At 40.5% G+C, this 26,135-nt stretch overlaps 1 protein-coding gene across 1 annotated transcript; it reads right to left on the reverse strand.

The window, feature by feature from the left end:
* Window positions 1–754: 754 nt before the first annotated feature.
* On the reverse strand, window positions 755–25,645 carry LOC117343427. The gene is made up of 3 exons (XM_033905769.1): window positions 25,455–25,645; window positions 24,821–24,919; window positions 755–2,271 (listed from the first exon to the last, which is right to left on the reverse strand). Exons 1-3 carry the CDS (start codon window positions 25,643–25,645, stop codon window positions 1,449–1,451), a joined length of 1,113 nt encoding a protein of 370 aa, XP_033761660.1. The 3' UTR covers window positions 755–1,448.
* Between the last annotated feature and the right edge of the window lie 490 nt (window positions 25,646–26,135).

Raw genomic sequence — 26,135 nt, forward strand, 5'->3', positions numbered from 1 at the left:
CGTGCATTAACACGTGACATGTCATTTAAGTGATCAGACAGATACACGTGCATTAACAAGTTACTTATGTCATTTAAGTGATCAGACAGATACACGTGCATTAACAGGTGACTTGTGTCATTTAAGTGATCAGACAGATACACGTGCATTAACAGGTGACTTATGTCATTTAAGTGATAAGACAGATACACGTGCATTAACACGTGACTTATGTCATTTAAGTGATAAGGCAACTACAGGTGCATTAACACGTGACTTATGTCATTTAAGTGATCAGACAGATACAAGTGCATTAACAGGTGATGTCATTTAAGTGATCAGACAGATACACGTGCATTAACACGTGATTTATGTCATTTAAGTGATCAGACAGATACACGTGCATTAACACGTGACTTATGTCATTTAAGTGATCAGACAGATACAAGTGCATTAACAGGTGACATGTCATTTAAGTGATCAGACAGATACACGTGCATTAACACGTGACATGTCATTTAAGTGATCAGACAGATACACGTGCATTAACAAGTTACTTATGTCATTTAAGTGATCAGACAGATACACGTGCATTAACACGTGACATGTCATTTAAGTGATCAGACAGATACACGTGCATTAACAAGTTACTTATGTCATTTAAGTGATCAGACAGATACACGTGCATTAACAGGTGACTTGTGTCATTTAAGTGATCAGACAGATACACGTGCATTAACACGTGACTTATGTCATTTAAGTGATCAGACAGATACACGTGCATTAACAGGTGACTTATGTCATTTAAGTGATCAGACAGATACACGTGCATTAACACGTGACTTGTGTCATTTAAGTGATAAGGCAACTACAGGTGCATTAACAAGTGACATGTCATCTAAATGATCGGACAGATACACGTGCATTTACACGTGACTTATGTCATTAAAGTGATAAGGCAACTACACGTGCATTAACACGTGACATGTCATTTAAGTGATCAGACAGATACACGTGCATTGACACGTGGCTTATGTCATTTAAGTGATCAGACAGATAAGCATGCAACGTAAACAAACAAACAGATGGTATGCGTGAAAATCTCGACCTGTATACAGGAAACCTATCTATAGTAATCGTTTTTCTGCCTCCCCCAGGGCCCTTTAGTGGTCTACGCAAACAGGTGTTGGCCTGCATACCTGAAATGAAGCTACAAGAGACAGCAATATGACATGTGTATGGCATGATTGAATTTAAGTGTAAATTTTACTATGTAGCTAGACTGTTTTGATGTTTTTATTTATTTCATTATAAAGCTACACTGCTTTGATGTTTTTTATATTTATTTATCCACATCAGTTGCTTAGTTTTTATGTTCATGTTCACTCTTTCCATTTTTGAAAATTTATTTGTACTTATATCTACTTCCAATGCCTATGCTGATTCTTTCCTAAATTGTCTGTTTCTCTTTATTTCCATCTTGAAAGTGTAGTTCCTTTTGATAACTGAAGCTGAATCTTCCTGACCATCTTATCTGTTCTAATGCCCTCCTTGATACTCATAAATATTGCGTCCTTCACGCGCTTTCTGATGGCTTGGCACACAGCGGAATCCGTGCGACACTTCGTTCGAATTTCCTCTCTCATTTTGGCGCGTTTTTGCATCAAATCCTTGTAATAGATAGCGCCTTCTGTAACTGGCTTAAGAAGAGGAGCTTTGTTCTTTTTATACCATTCTACCATTATTCCTTCACTTCTCTTGTTTCCAAGCGCATGACCCTTGTTGCTTGTTTTTTGACTACCTCTTTTTTCCTGTGAACTCTCGTGGAGAGAAATATTAGCCTCTCTTCCAACCTCGTTTGTCTCGTCGGCTAGATCGATATGAATTTGTCGGACAAACCGTAGACGATCCAACAGTAAAGGGAGCAATTCGATTTTATTCCCGGGAATGGTTGATTTCCTTCCTAAGAGTTTAGTTTCGACCAGCATCTTCATCAGGTTTATTGTGTTTGGATTTTTCTTGATGATGTGTTTTTCGTAACATTTCAGGTTCAACGTATATAGTTCGCATGATGTCGAAGCTGTTACGGTGAAAATATTGGTGTCTAAGCCCAGAAGTATTTCCGTGTCACAACAGATCTCACCCTCTTCCACGAAACATAACTCGATGTTTCGGTCAAAAACCAACTTCTCCGCAGCGGCGTACCCATCTGTACGCCGTACATATGTATGATGTGCCATGGTAGTTTGTCCTCGATCGGTAACAGGGGGTAGGCGTACGATCAAATCGTCTCTGAAACAAGGCAATCATTGTGTTAATGCAAATAATGTTTACCAGGGATTGAGTTAGTGTATAGAAGGAAATCTTGGGTGAGCGTACGAAACAAGTCAATGATCGCGTTTGTGTATAAAAAAAAACCTTACCATGGTAGACGTACGATCTAACCGTCAATGGTTATGTTAGTGTATAGAACGTTACCGTGGTAGACGTACGATATAACCGTCAATGGTTATGTTAGTGTATAGAACGTTACCCTGGTAGACGTACGATATAACCGTCAATGGTTATGTTAGTGTATAGAACGTTACCGTGGTAGACGTACGATCTAACCGTCAATGGTTATGTTAGTGTATAGAACGTTACCCTGGTAGACGTACGATCTAACCGTCAATGGTTATGTTAGTGTATAGAACGTTACCGTGGTAGACGTACGATCTAACCGTCAATGGTTATGTTAGTGTATAGAACGTTACCGTGGTAGACGTACGATCTAACCGTCAATGGTTATGTTAGTGTATAGAACGTACCGTGGTAGACGTACGATCTAACCGTCAATGGTTATGTTAGTGTATAGAACGTTACCGTGGTAGACGTACGATCTAACCGTCAATGGTTATGTTAGTGTATAGAACGTTACCTTGGTAGACGTACGATCTAACCGTCAATGGTTATGTTAGTGTATAGAACGTTACCTGTGGTAGACGTACGATCTAACCGTCAATGGTTATGTTAGTGTATAGAACGTTACCTTGGTAGACGTACGATATAACCGTCAATGGTTATGTTAGTGTATAGAACGTTACCTTGGTAGACGTACGATCTAACCGTCAATGGTTATGTTACCGTGGTAGACGTACGATCTAACCGTCAATGGTTATGTTAGTGTATAGAACGTTACCGTGGTAGACGTACGATCTAACCGTCAATGGTTATGTTAGTGTATAGAACGTTACCTTGGTAGACGTACGATCTAACCGTCAATGGTTATGTTAGTGTATAGAACGTTACCGTGGTAGACGTACGATCTAACCGTCAATGGTTATGTTAGTGTATAGAACGTTACCTGTGGTAGACGTACGATCTAACCGTCAATGGTTATGTTAGTGTATAGAACGTTACCGTGGTAGACGTACGATCTAACCGTCAATGGTTATGTTAGTGTATAGAACGTTACCTGTGGTAGACGTACGATCTAACCGTCAATGGTTATGTTAGTGTATAGAACGTTACCGTGGTAGACGTACGATCTAACCGTCAATGGTTATGTTAGTGTATAGAACGTTACCGTGGTAGACGTACGATCTAACCGTCAATGGTTATGTTAGTGTATAGAACGTTACCGTGGTAGACGTACGATCTAACCGTCAATGGTTATGTTAGTGTATAGAACGTTACCGTGGTAGACGTACGATCTAACCGTCAATGGTTATGTTAGTGTATAGAACGTTACCTTGGTAGACGTACGATCTAACCGTCAATGGTTATGTTAGTGTATAGAACGTTACCGTGGTAGACGTACGATCTAACCGTCAATGGTTATGTTAGTGTATAGAACGTTACCGTGGTAGACGTACGATCTAACCGTCAATGGTTATGTTAGTGTATAGAACGTTACTCTGTGGTAGACGTACGATCTAACCGTCAATGGTTATGTTAGTGTATAGAACGTTACCTTGGTAGACGTACGATCTAACCGTCAATGGTTATGTTAGTGTATAGAACGTTACCGTGGTAGACGTACGATCTAACCGTCAATGGTTATGTTAGTGTATAGAACGTTACCTTGGTAGACGTACGATCTAACCGTCAATGGTTATGTTAGTGTATAGAACGTTACCGTGGTAGACGTACGATCTAACCGTCAATGGTTATGTTAGTGTATAGAACGTTACCGTGGTAGACGTACGATCTAACCGTCAATGGTTATGTTAGTGTATAGAACGTTACCGTGGTAGACGTACGATATAACCGTCAATGGTTATGTTAGTGTATAGAACGTTACCGTGGTAGACGTACGATCTAACCGTCAATGGTTATGTTAGTGTATAGAACGTTACCGTGGTAGACGTACGATCTAACCGTCAATGGTTATGTTAGTGTATAGAACGTTACCGTGGTAGACGTACGATCTAACCGTCAATGGTTATGTTAGTGTATAGAACGTTACCGTGGTAGACGTACGATCTAACCGTCAATGGTTATGTTAGTGTATAGAACGTTACCGTGGTAGACGTACGATCTAACCGTCAATGGTTATGTTAGTGTATAGAACGTTACCGTGGTAGACGTACGATCTAACCGTCAATGGTTATGTTAGTGTATAGAACGTTACCGTGGTAGACGTACGATCTAACCGTCAATGGTTATGTTAGTGTATAGAACGGTACCGTGGTAGACGTACGATCTAACCGTCAATGGTTATGTTAGTGTATAGAACGTTACCGTGGTAGACGTACGATCTAACCGTCAATGGTTATGTTAGTGTATAGAACGTTACCGTGGTAGACGTACGATCTAACCGTCAATGGTTATGTTAGTGTATAGAACGTTACCGTGGTAGACGTACGATCTAACCGTCAATGGTTATGTTAGTGTATATAACGTTACCGTGGTAGACGTACGATCTAACCGTCAATGGTTATGTTAGTGTATAGAACGTTACCGTGGTAGACGTACGATCTAACCGTCAATGGTTATGTTAGTGTATAGAACGTTACCGTGGTAGACGTACGATCTAACCGTCAATGGTTATGTTAGTGTATAGAACGTTACCGTGGTAGACGTACGATCTAACCGTCAATGGTTATGTTAGTGTATAGAACGTTACCGTGGTAGACGTACGATCTAACCGTCAATGGTTATGTTAGTGTATAGAACGTTACCGTGGTAGACGTACGATCTAACCGTCAATGGTTATGTTAGTGTATAGAACGTTACCGTGGTAGACGTACGATCTAACCGTCAATGGTTATGTTACCGTGGTAGACGTACGATCTAACCGTCAATGGTTATGTTAGTGTATAGAACGTTACCGTGGTAGACGTACGATCTAACCGTCAATGGTTATGTTAGTGTATAGAACGTTACCGTGGTAGACGTACGATCTAACCGTCAATGGTTATGTTAGTGTATAGAACGTTACCGTGGTAGACGTACGATCTAACCGTCAATGGTTATGTTAGTGTATAGAACGTTACCGTGGTAGACGTACGATCTAACCGTCAATGGTTATGTTAGTGTATAGAACGTTACCGTGGTAGACGTACGATCTAACCGTCAATGGTTATGTTAGTGTATAGAACGTTACCGTGGTAGACGTACGATCTAACCGTCAATGGTTATGTTAGTGTATAGAACGTTACCGTGGTAGACGTACGATCTAACCGTCAATGGTTATGTTAGTGTATAGAACGTTACCGTGGTAGACGTACGATCTAACCGTCAATGGTTATGTTAGTGTATAGAACGTTACCGTGGTAGACGTACGATCTAACCGTCAATGGTTATGTTAGTGTATAGAACGTTACCGTGGTAGACGTACGATCTAACCGTCAATGGTTATGTTAGTGTATAGAACGTTACCGTGGTAGACGTACGATCTAACCGTCAATGGTTATGTTAGTGTATAGAACGTTACCGTGGTAGACGTACGATCTAACCGTCAATGGTTATGTTAGTGTATAGAACGTTACCGTGGTAGACGTACGATCTAACCGTCAATGGTTATGTTAGTGTATAGAACGTTACCGTGGTAGACGTACGATCTAACCGTCAATGGTTATGTTAGTGTATAGAACGTTACCGTGGTAGACGTACGATCTAACCGTCAATGGTTATGTTAGTGTATAGAACGTTACCGTGGTAGACGTACGATCTAACCGTCAATGGTTATGTTAGTGTATAGAACGTTACCGTGGTAGACGTACGATCTAACCGTCAATGGTTATGTTAGTGTATATAACGTTATCGTGCTAGACGTACGATCTAACCGTCAATGGTTATGTTAGTGTATAGAACGTTACCGTGGTAGACGTACGATCTAACCGTCAATGGTTATGTTAGTGTATAGAACGTTACCGTGGTAGACGTACGATCTAACCGTCAATGGTTATGTTAGTGTATAGAACGTTACCTTGGTAGACGTACGATCTAACCGTCAATGGTTATGTTAGTGTATAGAACGTTACCGTGGTAGACGTACGATCTAACCGTCAATGGTTATGTTAGTGTATAGAACGTTACCGTGGTAGACGTACGATCTAACCGTCAATGGTTATGTTAGTGTATAGAACGTTACCTTGGTAGACGTACGATCTAACCGTCAATGGTTATGTTAGTGTATAGAACGTTACCGTGGTAGACGTACGATCTAACCGTCAATGGTTATGTTAGTGTATAGAACGTTACCGTGGTAGACGTACGATCTAACCGTCAATGGTTATGTTAGTGTATAGAACGTTACCGTGGTAGACGTACGATCTAACCGTCAATGGTTATGTTAGTGTATAGAACGTTACCTTGGTAGACGTACGATCTAACCGTCAATGGTTATGTTAGTGTATAGAACGTTACCGTGGTAGACGTACGATCTAACCGTCAATGGTTATGTTAGTGTATAGAACGTTACGTGGTAGACGTACGATCTAACCGTCAATGGTTATGTTAGTGTATAGAACGTTACCGTGGTAGACGTACGATCTAACCGTCAATGGTTATGTTAGTGTATAGAACGTTACCGTGGTAGACGTACGATCTAACCGTCAATGGTTATGTTAGTGTATAGAACGTTACCGTGGTAGACGTACGATCTAACCGTCAATGGTTATGTTAGTGTATAGAACGGTACCGTGGTAGACGTACGATCTAACCGTCAATGGTTATGTTAGTGTATAGAACGTTACCGTGGTAGACGTACGATCTAACCGTCAATGGTTATGTTAGTGTATAGAACGTTACCGTGGTAGACGTACGATCTAACCGTCAATGGTTATGTTAGTGTATAGAACGTTACCGTGGTAGACGTACGATCTAACCGTCAATGGTTATGTTAGTGTATAGAACGTTACCGTGGTAGACGTACGATCTAACCGTCAATGGTTATGTTAGTGTATAGAACGTTACCGTGGTAGACGTACGATCTAACCGTCAATGGTTATGTTAGTGTATAGAACGTTACCGTGGTAGACGTACGATCTAACCGTCAATGGTTATGTTAGTGTATAGAACGTTACCGTGGTAGACGTACGATCTAACCGTCAATGGTTATGTTAGTGTATAGAACGTTACCTTGGTAGACGTACGATCTAACCGTCAATGGTTATGTTAGTGTATAGAACGTTACCGTGGTAGACGTACGATCTAACCGTCAATGGTTATGTTAGTGTATAGAACGTTACCGTGGTAGACGTACGATCTAACCGTCAATGGTTATGTTAGTGTATAGACACGTTACCGTGGTAGACGTACGATCTAACCGTCAATGGTTATGTTAGTGTATAGAACGTTACCGTGGTAGACGTACGATCTAACCGTCAATGGTTATGTTAGTGTATAGAACGTTACCTTGGTAGACGTACGATCTAACCGTCAATGGTTATGTTAGTGTATAGAACGTTACCTTGGTAGACGTACGATCTAACCGTCAATGGTTATGTTAGTGTATAGAACGGTACTGTGGTAGACGTACGATCTAACCGTCAATGGTTATGTTAGTGTATAGAACGTTACCGTGGTAGACGTACGATCTAACCGTCAATGGTTATGTTAGTGTATAGAACGTTACCGTGGTAGACGTACGATCTAACCGTCAATGGTTATGTTAGTGTATAGAACGTTACCTTGGTAGACGTACGATCTAACCGTCAATGGTTATGTTAGTGTATAGAACGTTACCGTGGTAGACGTACGATCTAACCGTCAATGGTTATGTTAGTGTATAGAACGTTACCGTGGTAGACGTACGATCTAACCGTCAATGGTTATGTTAGTGTATAGAACGTTACCTTGGTAGACGTACGATCTAACCGTCAATGGTTATGTTAGTGTATAGAACGTTACCGTGGTAGACGTACGATCTAACCGTCAATGGTTATGTTAGTGTATAGAACGTTACCGTGGTAGACGTACGATCTAACCGTCAATGGTTATGTTAGTGTATAGAACGTTACCGTGGTAGACGTACGATCTAACCGTCAATGGTTATGTTAGTGTATAGAACGTTACCGTGGTAGACGTACGATCTAACCGTCAATGGTTATGTTAGTGTATAGAACGTTACCGTGGTAGACGTACGATCTAACCGTCAATGGTTATGTTAGTGTATAGAACGTTACCGTGGTAGACGTACGATCTAACCGTCAATGGTTATGTTAGTGTATAGAACGTTACCTTGGTAGACGTACGATCTAACCGTCAATGGTTATGTTAGTGTATAGAACGTTACCGTGGTAGACGTACGATCTAACCGTCAATGGTTATGTTAGTGTATAGAACGTTACCGTGGTAGACGTACGATCTAACCGTCAATGGTTATGTTAGTGTATAGAACGTTACCTTGGTAGACGTACGATCTAACCGTCAATGGTTATGTTAGTGTATAGAACGTTACCGTGGTAGACGTACGATCTAACCGTCAATGGTTATGTTAGTGTATAGAACGTTACCGTGGTAGACGTACGATCTAACCGTCAATGGTTATGTTAGTGTATAGAACGTTACCGTGGTAGACGTACGATCTAACCGTCAATGGTTATGTTAGTGTATAGAACGTTACCGTGGTAGACGTACGATCTAACCGTCAATGGTTATGTTAGTGTATAGAACGTTACCGTGGTAGACGTACGATCTAACCGTCAATGGTTATGTTAGTGTATAGAACGTTACCGTGGTAGACGTACGATCTAACCGTCAATGGTTATGTTAGTGTATAGAACGTTACCGTGGTAGACGTACGATCTAACCGTCAATGGTTATGTTAGTGTATAGAACGTTACCGTGGTAGACGTACGATCTAACCGTCAATGGTTATGTTAGTGTATAGAACGTTACCGTGGTAGACGTACGATCTAACCGTCAATGGTTATGTTAGTGTATAGAACGTTACCTTTATAGACGTACGATCTAACCGTCAATGGTTATGTTAGTGTATAGAACGTTACCTTGGTAGACGTACGATCTAACCGTCAATGGTTATGTTAGTGTATAGAACGTTACCGTGGTAGACGTACGATCTAACCGTCAATGGTTATGTTAGTGTATAGAACGTTACCGTGGTAGACGTACGATCTAACCGTCAATGGTTATGTTAGTGTATAGAACGTTACCGTGGTAGACGTACGATCTAACCGTCAATGGTTATGTTAGTGTATAGAACGTTACCGTGGTAGACGTACGATCTAACCGTCAATGGTTATGTTAGTGTATAGAACGTTACCGTGGTAGACGTACGATCTAACCGTCAATGGTTATGTTAGTGTATAGAACGTTACCGTGGTAGACGTACGATCTAACCGTCAATGGTTATGTTAGTGTATAGAACGTTACCGTGGTAGACGTACGATCTAACCGTCAATGGTTATGTTAGTGTATAGAACGTTACCGTGGTAGACGTACGATCTAACCGTCAATGGTTATGTTAGTGTATAGAACGTTACCGTGGTAGACGTACGATCTAACCGTCAATGGTTATGTTAGTGTATAGAACGTTACCTTGGTAGACGTACGATCTAACCGTCAATGGTTATGTTAGTGTATAGAACGTTACCGTGGTAGACGTACGATCTAACCGTCAATGGTTATGTTAGTGTATAGAACGTTACCGTGGTAGACGTACGATCTAACCGTCAATGGTTATGTTAGTGTATAGAACGTTACCGTGGTAGACGTACGATCTAACCGTCAATGGTTATGTTAGTGTATAGAACGTTACCGTGGTAGACGTACGATCTAACCGTCAATGGTTATGTTAGTGTATAGAACGTTACCTTGGTAGACGTACGATCTAACCGTCAATGGTTATGTTAGTGTATAGAACGTTACCGTGGTAGACGTACGATCTAACCGTCAATGGTTATGTTAGTGTATAGAACGTTACCGTGGTAGACGTACGATCTAACCGTCAATGGTTATGTTAGTGTATAGAACGTTACCGTGGTAGACGTACGATCTAACCGTCAATGGTTATGTTAGTGTATAGAACGTTACCGTGGTAGACGTACGATCTAACCGTCAATGGTTATGTTAGTGTATAGAACGTTACCGTGGTAGACGTACGATCTAACCGTCAATGGTTATGTTAGTGTATAGAACGTTACCGTGGTAGACGTACGATCTAACCGTCAATGGTTATGTTAGTGTATAGAACGTTACCGTGGTAGACGTACGATCTAACCGTCAATGGTTATGTTAGTGTATAGAACGTTACCGTGGTAGACGTACGATCTAACCGTCAATGGTTATGTTAGTGTATAGAACGTTACCGTGGTAGACGTACGATCTAACCGTCAATGGTTATGTTAGTGTATAGAACGTTACCGTGGTAGACGTACGATCTAACCGTCAATGGTTATGTTAGTGTATAGAACGTTACCGTGGTAGACGTACGATCTAACCGTCAATGGTTATGTTAGTGTATAGAACGTTACCGTGGTAGACGTACGATCTAACCGTCAATGGTTATGTTAGTGTATAGAACGTTACCTTGGTAGACGTACGATCTAACCGTCAATGGTTATGTTAGTGTATAGAACGTTACCGTGGTAGACGTACGATCTAACCGTCAATGGTTATGTTAGTGTATAGAACGTTACCGTGGTAGACGTACGATCTAACCGTCAATGGTTATGTTAGTGTATAGAACGTTACCTTGGTAGACGTACGATCTAACCGTCAATGGTTATGTTAGTGTATAGAACGTTACCGTGGTAGACGTACGATCTAACCGTCAATGGTTATGTTAGTGTATAGAACGTTACCGTGGTAGACGTACGATCTAACCGTCAATGGTTATGTTAGTGTATAGAACGTTACCGTGGTAGACGTACGATCTAACCGTCAATGGTTATGTTAGTGTATAGAACGTTACCTTGGTAGACGTACGATCTAACCGTCAATGGTTATGTTAGTGTATAGAACGTTACCGTGGTAGACGTACGATCTAACCGTCAATGGTTATGTTAGTGTATAGAACGTTACCGTGGTAGACGTACGATCTAACCGTCAATGGTTATGTTAGTGTATAGAACGTTACCGTGGTAGACGTACGATCTAACCGTCAATGGTTATGTTAGTGTATAGAACGTTACCGTGGTAGACGTACGATCTAACCGTCAATGGTTATGTTAGTGTATAGAACGTTACCGTGGTAGACGTACGATCTAACCGTCAATGGTTATGTTAGTGTATAGAACGTTACCGTGGTAGACGTACGATCTAACCGTCAATGGTTATGTTAGTGTATAGAACGTTACCGTGGTAGACGTACGATCTAACCGTCAATGGTTATGTTAGTGTATAGAACGTTACCGTGGTAGACGTACGATCTAACCGTCAATGGTTATGTTAGTGTATAGAACGTTACCGTGGTAGACGTACGATCTAACCGTCAATGGTTATGTTAGTGTATAGAACGTTACCGTGGTAGACGTACGATCTAACCGTCAATGGTTATGTTAGTGTATAGAACGTTACCGTGGTAGACGTACGATCTAACCGTCAATGGTTATGTTAGTGTATAGAACGTTACCTTGGTAGACGTACGATCTAACCGTCATGGTTATGTTAGTGTATAGAACGTTACCGTGGTAGACGTACGATCTAACCGTCAATGGTTATGTTAGTGTATAGAACGTTACCGTGGTAGACGTACGATCTAACCGTCAATGGTTATGTTAGTGTATAGAACGTTACCGTGGTAGACGTACGATATAACCGTCAATGGTTATGTTAGTGTATAGAACGTTACGTGGTAGACGTACGATCTAACCGTCAATGGTTATGTTAGTGTATAGAACGTTACCTTGGTAGACGTACGATCTAACCGTCAATGGTTATGTTAGTGTATAGAACGTTACCGTGGTAGACGTACGATCTAACCGTCAATGGTTATGTTAGTGTATAGAACGTTACCGTGGTAGACGTACGATCTAACCGTTGACGGTTAGATCGTAGACGTACGATCTAACCGTCAATGGTTATGTTAGTGTATAGAACGTTACCTTGGTAGACGTACGATCTAACCGTCAATGGTTATGTTAGTGTATAGAACGTTACCGTGGTAGACGTACGATCTAACCGTCAATGGTTATGTTAGTGTATAGAACGTTACCGTGGTAGACGTACGATCTAACCGTCAATGGTTATGTTAGTGTATAGAACGTTACCGTGGTAGACGTACGATATAACCGTCAATGGTTATGTTAGTGTATAGAACGTTACCGTGGTAGACGTACGATCTAACCGTCAATGGTTATGTTAGTGTATAGAACGTTACCGTGGTAGACGTACGATCTAACCGTCAATGGTTATGTTAGTGTATAGAACGTTACCGTGGTAGACGTACGATCTAACCGTCAATGGTTATGTTAGTGTATAGAACGTTACCTTTATAGACGTACGATCTAACCGTCAATGGTTATGTTAGTGTATAGAACGTTACCGTGGTAGACGTACGATCTAACCGTCAATGGTTATGTTAGTGTATAGAACGTTACCGTGGTAGACGTACGATCTAACCGTCAATGGTTATGTTAGTGTATAGAACGGTACCGTGGTAGACGTACGATCTAACCGTCAATGGTTATGTTAGTGTATAGAACGTTACCGTGGTAGACGTACGATCTAACCGTCAATGGTTATGTTAGTGTATAGAACGTTACCGTGGTAGACGTACGATCTAACCGTCAATGGTTATGTTAGTGTATAGAACGTTACCGTGGTAGACGTACGATCTAACCGTCAATGGTTATGTTAGTGTATAGAACGTTACCGTGGTAGACGTACGATCTAACCGTCAATGGTTATGTTAGTGTATAGAACGTTACCGTGGTAGACGTACGATCTAACCGTCAATGGTTATGTTAGTGTATAGAACGTTACCGTGGTAGACGTACGATCTAACCGTCAATGGTTATGTTAGTGTATAGAACGTTACCTTGGTAGACGTACGATCTAACCGTCAATGGTTATGTTAGTGTATAGAACGTTACCGTGGTAGACGTACGATCTAACCGTCAATGGTTATGTTAGTGTATAGAACGTTACCGTGGTAGACGTACGATCTAACCGTCAATGGTTATGTTAGTGTATAGAACGTTACCGTGGTAGACGTACGATCTAACCGTCAATGGTTATGTTAGTGTATAGAACGTTACCGTGGTAGACGTACGATCTAACCGTCAATGGTTATGTTAGTGTATAGAACGCTACCGTGGTAGACGTACGATCTAACCGTCAATGGTTATGTTAGTGTATAGAACGTTACCGTGGTAGACGTACGATCTAACCGTCAATGGTTATGTTAGTGTATAGAACGTTACCGTGGTAGACGTACGATCTAACCGTCAATGGTTATGTTAGTGTATAGAACGTTACCGTGGTAGACGTACGATCTAACCGTCAATGGTTATGTTAGTGTATAGAACGTTACCGTGGTAGACGTACGATCTAACCGTCAATGGTTATGTTAGTGTATAGAACGTTACCGTGGTAGACGTACGATCTAACCGTCAATGGTTATGTTAGTGTATAGAACGTTACCGTGGTAGACGTACGATCTAACCGTCAATGGTTATGTTAGTGTATAGAACGTTACCGTGGTAGACGTACGATCTAACCGTCAATGGTTATGTTAGTGTATAGAACGTTACCGTGGTAGACGTACGATCTAACCGTCAATGGTTATGTTAGTGTATAGAACGTTACCTTGGTAGACGTACGATCTAACCGTCAATGGTTATGTTAGTGTATAGAACGTTACCTTGGTAGACGTACGATCTAACCGTCAATGGTTATGTTAGTGTATAGAACGTTACCGTGGTAGACGTACGATCTAACCGTCAATGGTTATGTTAGTGTATAGAACGTTACCGTGGTAGACGTACGATCTAACCGTCAATGGTTATGTTAGTGTATAGAACGTTACCGTGGTAGACGTACGATCTAACCGTCAATGGTTATGTTAGTGTATAGAACGTTACCTTGGTAGACGTACGATCTAACCGTCAATGGTTATGTTAGTGTATAGAACGTTACCGTGGTAGACGTACGATCTAACCGTCAATGGTTATGTTAGTGTATAGAACGTTACCGTGGTAGACGTACGATCTAACCGTCAATGGTTATGTTAGTGTATAGAACGTTACCGTGGTAGACGTACGATCTAACCGTCAATGGTTATGTTAGTGTATAGAACGTTACCGTGGTAGACGTACGATCTAACCGTCAATGGTTATGTTAGTGTATAGAACGTTACCGTGGTAGACGTACGATCTAACCGTCAATGGTTATGTTAGTGTATAGAACGTTACCTTGGTAGACGTACGATCTAACCGTCAATGGTTATGTTAGTGTATAGAACGTTACCGTGGTAGACGTACGATCTAACCGTCAATGGTTATGTTAGTGTATAGAACGTTACCGTGGTAGACGTACGATCTAACCGTCAATGGTTATGTTAGTGTATAGAACGTTACCGTGGTAGACGTACGATCTAACCGTCAATGGTTATGTTAGTGTATAGAACGTTACCTTGGTAGACGTACGATATAACCGTCAATGGTTATGTTAGTGTATAGAACGTTACCGTGGTAGACGTACGATCTAACCGTCAATGGTTATGTTAGTGTATAGAACGTTACCGTGGTAGACGTACGATCTAACCGTCAATGGTTATGTTAGTGTATAGAACGTTACCGTGGTAGACGTACGATCTAACCGTCAATGGTTATGTTAGTGTATAGAACGTTACCGTGGTAGACGTACGATCTAACCGTCAATGGTTATGTTAGTGTATAGAACGTTACCGTGGTAGACGTACGATCTAACCGTCAATGGTTATGTTAGTGTATAGAACGTTACCGTGGTAGACGTACGATCTAACCGTCAATGGTTATGTTAGTGTATAGAACGTTACCGTGGTAGACGTACGATCTAACCGTCAATGGTTATGTTAGTGTATAGAACGTTACCGTGGTAGACGTACGATCTAACCGTCAATGGTTATGTTAGTGTATAGAACGTTACCGTGGTAGACGTACGATCTAACCGTCAATGGTTATGTTAGTGTATAGAACGTTACCGTGGTAGACGTACGATCTAACCGTCAATGGTTATGTTAGTGTATAGAACGTTACCGTGGTAGACGTACGATCTAACCGTCAATGGTTATGTTAGTGTATAGAACGTTACCGTGGTAGACGTACGATCTAACCGTCAATGGTTATGTTAGTGTATAGAACGTTACCGTGGTAGACGTACGATCTAACCGTCAATGGTTATGTTAGTGTATAGAACGTTACCGTGGTAGACGTACGATCTAACCGTCAATGGTTATGTTAGTGTATAGAACGTTACCGTGGTAGACGTACGATCTAACCGTCAATGGTTATGTTAGTGTATAGAACGTTACCGTGGTAGACGTACGATCTAACCGTCAATGGTTATGTTAGTGTATAGAACGTTACCGTGGTAGACGTACGATCTAACCGTCAATGGTTATGTTAGTGTATAGAACGTTACCGTGGTAGACGTACGATCTAACCGTCAATGGTTATGTTAGTGTATAGAACGTTACCGTGGTAGACGTACGATCTAACCGTCAATGGTTATGTTAGTGTATAGAACGTTACCGTGGTAGACGTACGATCTAACCGTCAATGGTTATGTTAGTGTATAGAACGTTACCGTGGTAGACGTACGATCTAACCGTCAATGGTTATGTTAGTGTATAGAACGTTACCGTGGTAGACGTACGATCTAACCGTCAATGGTTATGTTAGTGTATAGAACGTTACCGTGGTAGACGTACGATCTAACCGTCAATGGTTATGTTAGTGTATAGAACGTTACCGTGGTAGACGTACGATCTAACCGTCAATGGTTATGTTAGTGTATAGAACGTTACCGTGGTAGACGTACGATCTAACCGTCAATGGTTATGTTAGTGTATAGAACGTTACCGTGGTAGACGTACGATCTAACCGTCAATGGTTATGTTAGTGTATAGAACGTTACCTTGGTAGACGTACGATCTAACCGTCAATGGTTATGTTAGTGTATAGAACGTTACCGTGGTAGACGTACGATCTAACCGTCAATGGTTATGTTAGTGTATAGAACGTTACCGTGGTAGACGTACGATCTAACCGTCAATGGTTATGTTAGTGTATAGAACGTTACCTTGGTAGACGTACGATCTAACCGTCAATGGTTATGTTAGTGTATAGAACGTTACCTTGGTAGACGTACGATCTAACCGTCAATGGTTATGTTAGTGTATAGAACGTTACCGTGGTAGACGTACGATCTAACCGTCAATGGTTATGTTAGTGTATAGAACGTTACCGTGGTAGACGTACGATCTAACCGTCAATGGTTATGTTAGTGTATAGAACGTTACCTTGGTAGACGTACGATCTAACCGTCAATGGTTATGTTAGTGTATAGAACGTTACCGTGGTAGACGTACGATCTAACCGTCAATGGTTATGTTAGTGTATAGAACGTTACCGTGGTAGACGTACGATCTAACCGTCAATGGTTATGTTAGTGTATAGAACGTTACCGTGGTAGACGTACGATCTAACCGTCAATGGTTATGTTAGTGTATAGAACGTTACCGTGGTAGACGTACGATCTAACCGTCAATGGTTATGTTAGTGTATAGAACGTTACCGTGGTAGACGTACGATCTAACCGTCAATGGTTATGTTAGTGTATAGAACGTTACCGTGGTAGACGTACGATCTAACCGTCAATGGTTATGTTAGTGTATAGAACGTTACCGTGGTAGACGTACGATCTAACCGTCAATGGTTATGTTAGTGTATAGAACGTTACCGTGGTAGACGTACGATCTAACCGTCAATGGTTATGTTAGTGTATAGAACGTTACCGTGGTAGACGTACGATCTAACCGTCAATGGTTATGTTAGTGTATAGAACGTTACCGTGGTAGACGTACGATCTAACCGTCAATGGTTATGTTAGTGTATAGAACGTTACCGTGGTAGACGTACGATCTAACCGTCAATGGTTATGTTAGTGTATATAACGTTACCGTGGTAGACGTACGATCTAACCGTCAATGGTTATGTTAGTGTATAGAACGTTACCGTGGTAGACGTACGATCTAACCGTCAATGGTTATGTTAGTGTATAGAACGTTACCGTGGTAGACGTACGATCTAACCGTCAATGGTTATGTTAGTGTATAGAACGTTACCGTGGTAGACGTACGATCTAACCGTCAATGGTTATGTTAGTGTATAGAACGTTACCGTGGTAGACGTACGATCTAACCGTCAATGGTTATGTTAGTGTATAGAACGTTACCTTGGTAGACGTACGATCTAACCGTCAATGGTTATGTTAGTGTATAGAACGTTACCGTGGTAGACGTACGATCTAACCGTCAATGGTTATGTTAGTGTATAGAACGTTACCGTGGTAGACGTACGATCTAACCGTCAATGGTTATGTTAGTGTATAGAACGTTACCGTGGTAGACGTACGATCTAACCGTCAATGGTTATGTTAGTGTATAGAACGTTACCGTGGTAGACGTACGATATAACCGTCAATGGTTATGTTAGTGTATAGAACGTTACCGTGGTAGACGTACGATCTAACCGTCAATGGTTATGTTAGTGTATAGAACGTTACCGTGGTAGACGTACGATCTAACCGTCAATGGTTATGTTAGTGTATAGAACGTTACCGTGGTAGACGTACGATCTAACCGTCAATGGTTATGTTAGTGTATAGAACGTTACCGTGGTAGACGTACGATCTAACCGTCAATGGTTATGTTAGTGTATAGAACGTTACCGTGGTAGACGTACGATCTAACCGTCAATGGTTATGTTAGTGTATAGAACGTTACCGTGGTAGACGTACGATCTAACCGTCAATGGTTATGTTAGTGTATAGAACGTTACCGTGGTAGACGTACGATCTAACCGTCAATGGTTATGTTAGTGTATATAACGTTACCGTGGTAGACGTACGATCTAACCGTCAATGGTTATGTTAGTGTATAGAACGTTACCGTGGTAGACGTACGATCTAACCGTCAATGGTTATGTTAGTGTATAGAACGTTACCGTGGTAGACGTACGATCTAACCGTCAATGGTTATGTTAGTGTATAGAACGTTACCTTGGTAGACGTACGATCTAACCGTCAATGGTTATGTTAGTGTATAGAACGTTACCGTGGTAGACGTACGATCTAACCGTCAATGGTTATGTTAGTGTATAGAACGTTACCGTGGTAGACGTACGATCTAACCGTCAATGGTTATGTTAGTGTATAGAACGTTACCGTGGTAGACGTACGATCTAACCGTCAATGGTTATGTTAGTGTATAGAACGTTACCGTGGTAGACGTACGATCTAACCGTCAATGGTTATGTTAGTGTATAGAACGTTACCGTGGTAGACGTACGATCTAACCGTCAATGGTTATGTTAGTGTATAGAACGTTACCTTGGTAGACGTACGATCTAACCGTCAATGGTTATGTTAGTGTATAGAACGTTACCGTGGTAGACGTACGATCTAACCGTCAATGGTTATGTTAGTGTATAGAACGTTACCGTGGTAGACGTACGATCTAACCGTCAATGGTTATGTTAGTGTATAGAACGTTACCGTGGTAGACGTACGATCTAACCGTCAATGGTTATGTTAGTGTATAGAACGTTACCTTGGTAGACGTACGATCTAACCGTCAATGGTTATGTTAGTGTATAGAACGTTACCGTGGTAGACGTACGATCTAACCGTCAATGGTTATGTTAGTGTATAGAACGTTACCGTGGTAGACGTACGATCTAACCGTCAATGGTTATGTTAGTGTATAGAACGTTACCGTGGTAGACGTACGATCTAACCGTCAATGGTTATGTTAGTGTATATAACGTTACCGTGGTAGACGTACGATCTAACCGTCAATGGTTATGTTAGTGTATAGAACGTTACCGTGGTAGACGTACGATCTAACCGTCAATGGTTATGTTAGTGTATAGAACGTTACCGTGGTAGACGTACGATCTAACCGTCAATGGTTATGTTAGTGTATAGAACGTTACCGTGGTAGACGTACGATCTAACCGTCAATGGTTATGTTAGTGTATAGAACGTTACCGTGGTAGACGTACGATCTAACCGTCAATGGTTATGTTAGTGTATAGAACGTTACCGTGGTAGACGTACGATCTAACCGTCAATGGTTATGTTAGTGTATAGAACGTTACCGTGGTAGACGTACGATCTAACCGTCAATGGTTATGTTAGTGTATAGAACGTTACCGTGGTAGACGTACGATCTAACCGTCAATGGTTATGTTAGTGTATAGAACGTTACCGTGGTAGACGTACGATCTAACCGTCAATGGTTATGTTAGTGTATAGAACGTTACCGTGGTAGACGTACGATCTAACCGTCAATGGTTATGTTAGTGTATAGAACGTTACCGTGGTAGACGTACGATCTAACCGTCAATGGTTATGTTAGTGTATAGAACGTTACCGTGGTAGACGTACGATCTAACCGTCAATGGTTATGTTAGTGTATAGAACGTTACCTTGGTAGACGTACGATCTAACCGTCAATGGTTATGTTAGTGTATAGAACGTTACCGTGGTAGACGTACGATCTAACCGTCAATGGTTATGTTAGTGTATAGAACGTTACCGTGGTAGACGTACGATCTAACCGTCAATGGTTATGTTAGTGTATAGAACGTTACCGTGGTAGACGTACGATCTAACCGTCAATGGTTATGTTAGTGTATAGAACGTTACCGTGGTAGACGTACGATCTAACCGTCAATGGTTATGTTAGTGTATAGAACGTTACCGTGGTAGACGTACGATCTAACCGTCAATGGTTATGTTAGTGTATAGAACGTTACCGTGGTAGACGTACGATCTAACCGTCAATGGTTATGTTAGTGTATAGAACGTTACCGTGGTAGACGTACGATCTAACCGTCAATGGTTATGTTAGTGTATAGAACGTTACCGTGGTAGACGTACGATCTAACCGTCAATGGTTATGTTAGTGTATAGAACGTTACCGTGGTAGACGTACGATCTAACCGTCAATGGTTATGTTAGTGTATAGAACGTTACCTTGGTAGACGTACGATCTAACCGTCAATGGTTATGTTAGTGTATAGAACGTTACCGTGGTAGACGTACGATCTAACCGTCAATGGTTATGTTAGTGTATAGAACGTTACCTTGGTAGACGTACGATCTAACCGTCAATGGTTATGTTAGTGTATAGAACGTTACCGTGGTAGACGTACGATCTAACCGTCAATGGTTATGTTAGTGTATAGAACGTTACCGTGGTAGACGTACGATCTAACCGTCAATGGTTATGTTAGTGTATAGAACGTTACCGTGGTAGACGTACGATCTAACCGTCAATGGTTATGTTAGTGTATAGAACGTTACCGTGGTAGACGTACGATCTAACCGTCAATGGTTATGTTAGTGTATAGAACGTTACCGTGGTAGACGTACGATCTAACCGTCAATGGTTATGTTAGTGTATAGAACGTTACCTTGGTAGACGTACGATCTAACCGTCAATGGTTATGTTAGTGTATAGAACGTTACCGTGGTAGACGTACGATCTAACCGTCAATGGTTATGTTAGTGTATAGAACGTTACCGTGGTAGACGTACGATCTAACCGTCAATGGTTATGTTAGTGTATAGAACGTTACCGTGGTAGACGTACGATCTAACCGTCAATGGTTATGTTAGTGTATAGAACGTTACCGTGGTAGACGTACGATCTAACCGTCAATGGTTATGTTAGTGTATAGAACGTTACCGTGGTAGACGTACGATCTAACCGTCAATGGTTATGTTAGTGTATAGAACGTTACCTTGGTAGACGTACGATCTAACCGTCAATGGTTATGTTAGTGTATAGAACGTTACCGTGGTAGACGTACGATCTAACCGTCAATGGTTATGTTAGTGTATAGAACGTTACCGTGGTAGACGTACGATCTAACCGTCAATGGTTATGTTAGTGTATAGAACGTTACCTTGGTAGACGTACGATCTAACCGTCAATGGTTATGTTAGTGTATAGAACGTTACCTTGGTAGACGTACGATCTAACCGTCAATGGTTATGTTAGTGTATAGAACGTTACCGTGGTAGACGTACGATCTAACCGTCAATGGTTATGTTAGTGTATAGAACGTTACCTTGGTAGACGTACGATCTAACCGTCAATGGTTATGTTAGTGTATAGAACGTTACCTTTGGTAGACGTACGATCTAACCGTCAATGGTTATGTTAGTGTATAGAACGTTACCTTGGTAGACGTACGATCTAACCGTCAATGGTTATGTTAGTGTATAGAACGTTACCGTGGTAGACGTACGATCTAACCGTCAATGGTTATGTTAGTGTATAGAACGTTACCTTGGTAGACGTACGATCTAACCGTCAATGGTTATGTTAGTGTATAGAACGTTACCGTGGTAGACGTACGATCTAACCGTCAATGGTTATGTTAGTGTATAGAACGTTACCGTGGTAGACGTACGATCTAACCGTCAATGGTTATGTTAGTGTATAGAACGTTACCGTGGTAGACGTACGATCTAACCGTCAATGGTTATGTTAGTGTATAGAACGTTACCGTGGTAGACGTACGATCTAACCGTCAATGGTTATGTTAGTGTATAGAACAGTAACGTGGTAGACGTACGATCTAACCGTCAATGGTTATGTTAGTGTATAGAACGTTACCGTGGTAGACGTACGATCTAACCGTCAATGGTTATGTTAGTGTATAGAACGTTACCGTGGTAGACGTACGATCTAACCGTCAATGGTTATGTTAGTGTATAGAACGTTACCGTGGTAGACGTACGATATAACCGTCAATGGTTATGTTAGTGTATAGAACGTTACCGTGGTAGACGTACGATATAACCGTCAATGGTTATGTTAGTGTATAGACGTACGATCTAACCGTCAATGGTTATGTTAGGGTATAGAACGTTACCCTGGTAGACGTACGATCTAACCGTCAATGGTTATGTTAGTGTATATAACGTTACCTTGGTAGACGTACGATCTAACCGTCAATGGTTATGTTAGTGTATATAACGTTACCCTGGTAGACGTACGATCTAACCGTCAATGGTTATGTTAGTGTATAGAACGTTACCGTGGTAGACGTACGATCTAACCGTCAATGGTTATGTTAGTGTATAGAACGTTACCGTGGTAGACGTACCATCTAACCGTCAATGGTTATGTTAGTGTATATAACGTTACCATGGTAGACGTACGATCTAACCGTCAATGGTTATGTTAGTGTATAGAACGTTACCGTGGTAGACGTACGATCTAACCGTCAATGGTTATGTTAGTGTATAGAACGTTACCTTGGTAGACGTACGATCTAACCGTCAGTGGTTATGTTAGTGTATATAACGTTACCTTGGTAGACGTACGATCTAACGGCCAATGGTTATGTTACCGTGGTAGACGTACGATCTAACCGTCAATGGTTGTGTATAGGGTTAGGGTTAGTGCTCCGAGTTCAGTAGTCAGTACCGGTGTAACATTAGAAATATACCCCAGATGAAAATTGACCCTAGGTCATTTTTCAACGTTGAATACGGACTCTGTGTCCGTTTTCAACGTTTAATTTGGACCATGAATGCCGTTAAAATAAAATGGAAAGTGTCGTTGAAAAATGACAGCTTGAAATATCTATTCCCAAAGTGTCGTTGAACTTTTGAAAATTGACCGTTAACATTTGACTGCTCAACACAAGCTTCACCGATCTACTCCGTTTGACATAAACTGCAGGAGTACTTTGATCTCCTCTGTCCCTGTAAGCGCGTTCTTTTGAGTAGGTATTGGAATTTAAAAAGCTCCGCATATTTTTGTTCCGACGGATAATTTTGATATTGTTTAAGCACACTTTAAGGCCATAGGATATTCGGGCGTTGTTGTTGTTGTTTAATACGAAAGTTCTGAGATTGTGAAATGACATGACATTGCGTGGTTTGAGTTCGATATTCCTACCAAAATATGACGACACAGTCATCGGAGGGTAGGGCAATCCGGAGAATCGTACTCTAACCACGTAATTTTACGTCATTTTTACTCTCTCGAAGCTTTCGTTTTGTTTGCGGTAAACTTCCGTTGTTGATGACCTTGGAACCATATGATTGGTCCTCAAATTTCCTATTATATACGTCAACAATAATCGAATGACATGAAGCGGTCGTGTCCTGACAAGCCATTTGATGTACAGATTTCTGCAATCTCTAATAGTCCAATGTGGTCCCTCCTTCCTTATTTTCACATTGATTTTTACTTGTTTATTCACTATTTTCTTATATCAACAATTTCATTTTGATCTCTTGATTTCAGAAAAGATTTGCTTGATATCAGAAAACTATTTTTTTCGAGATCAAAACGTATGTTTTGATATTTGAAACAAACTAACTTTTACATGATTCTGATATAAGAAACTATTTTTGATATCAGAAAACGGCAATGCATACACTTTGTCTTTCATGAAACCGGGCACAGCATTGAAAATATGGAACCGATATATAGATCTATACCCATTTACACATACATGTAGAGGTCTTTTTTCAAGATTGATTATGAGACCAGCTAACCAGCTAAGGACATGTATATGATCTACTTGGCGACTAGGTCGATGTGATTTACGTGGGGACGTGTATACCCTACAAGCCCGTGATCTGTTTTCAACAATGATTTACCGAAATTCAATTAAACAGTTTTTCGATTATAGGTTTAACTCTTTCACTAAATTGGTATACCTTCTTGGTTTTGTGACCCTTAAAATTTGAAGATTTCTGAAATACCTTCCGTTGTTCAAATTCAAGGCTCTATAATGTAAATATTGTTGTAAATATTGTTGTAAAATCGAGTGGTGTGATATGACTGAGTTATCGTATCTGTATGATAGTATCAGACAGAACAGCAACGACAGGAATATACGTCTGTATTGCTCAATTCGGCCATAGTAATCGAGACGTCAGGACGGGTTTAGTTACGAAATGGTAAACCATTTGACATGGGGTCAGTTTTTAACGGGGTCATATTCAACGAGTTGAAGTAAAGAATGCGCTGATGTTTCAATTTTCAACGGCATTCGGGGTCAATATTCAACTTTTAAAACCGACCCCGGGTCAATTTTCAACAAGGTCCCATTTTCAACGCTACACCGGTTGTCCTGGGCATTAATACAAATCAGCGGTAACTCTTTCGGTTTTCATTTTGTTTGCCGTGTGGTTTATCTTTAGTACTCACGAGAGATCCGGCGTATTTCCGAATTCCTCGAAGTTGATGAACAGGTCTGGATACTGTTTTCGATGTTTTGAGGGTGTGGTCGACAGACGGGCACGTCCCCTGTCAATAAGAAACCCTTTTTTTTAAAGACAATGCTTGCTTAAAATAACCCTTGGTCATTATACTGACATATCGATCGACAACAATGTACAAAGATATATCATTAACTAATTAAATGATATTACTAAGCTAGTATTGGCTTTGGTTGGAATCAATACCTAGATCTATCAACCTACACTAATAAGATGTTAAACGACAACACATTAGTGGTCAGCTAATACCATTGCATTAGCGAGATCAAATTTCTGAATGAAAGTAAGAAGTTTTTATCAAAAGAAAAACATGCGTTTTAGTTTAATCAGCAAAATCGTCAGCTGAGTTCATACTGTATCCAAAATATTGGCAGCTATTGTAAGTTTCTGTAGTGCTACAGTATATAACATTGAAAAATCAACCACAGAAATATTTTTAAAAAAATAATCAAACTGTGAATGTTTCGTTTTTAATATTTTGTTTATTAAAGCGATGACTGTTAAAATAATGTAATTTCCTACTTTTGTCAGAATAAGTACAATGTAAGTGTATATACCCTTACCGTATAAGGAAATGGAGGCCTGTTACTGGAGAGCCCTGTTTTACAATGGTACACCCTAAAGGGCAGTAACTTCTAGTAAGTGCAGCAATAATTTGTTCTTGTTGTGATTCTGGCCATTTAGAGAAAAACGAGTGAGTTCTTACAAACAGCTTCTTTTGATCCAGTTCTCTTTTCTCGTAACACTGTAACATATCAAAAGTATGTATTCGAATACACAGATTCTAGATATCAAACTGTTCTTTTTTTCGTAAAACTGCAGTAACAGGTAGATCACAGGTATGTAATATATCACAACAACGTAATACCAGGTAGATCACAGGTATGTAATATATCACAACCAACGTAATACCAGGTAGATCATAGGTATGTAATATATAACAACAACGTAATACCAGGTAGATTACAGGTATGTAATATATCACAACAACGTAATACCAGGTAGCTCACCGGTATGTAATATATAACAACAACGTAATACCAGGTAGATCACAGGTATGTAATATATCACAACAACGTAATACCAGGTAGATTACAGGTATGTAATATATAACAACAACGTAATACCAGGTAGATCACAGGTATGTAATATATAACAACAACGTAATACCAGGTAGATCACAGGTATGTAATATATAACAACAACGTAATACCAGGTAGATCACAGGTATGTAATATATCACA

Source organism: Pecten maximus, chromosome 15 (assembly GCF_902652985.1).
Source record: "Pecten maximus chromosome 15, xPecMax1.1, whole genome shotgun sequence".
Classification (NCBI taxonomy): Eukaryota; Metazoa; Mollusca; class Bivalvia; order Pectinida; family Pectinidae; genus Pecten; species Pecten maximus.

Coding starts and splice junctions, on each gene's coding strand:
- LOC117343427 (XM_033905769.1), bottom strand. CDS start 25,645: ATGTTACAGTGTTACGAGAAAAGAGAACTGGATCAAAAGAAGCTGTTT. Junction 24,920..25,454: donor GGCCTCCATTTCCTTATACG/GTAAGGGTATAT, acceptor TCTTATTGACAG/GGGACGTGCCCGTCTGTCGA. Junction 2,272..24,820: donor GGAAATACGCCGGATCTCTC/GTGAGTACTAAA, acceptor GCCTTGTTTCAG/AGACGATTTGATCGTACGCC.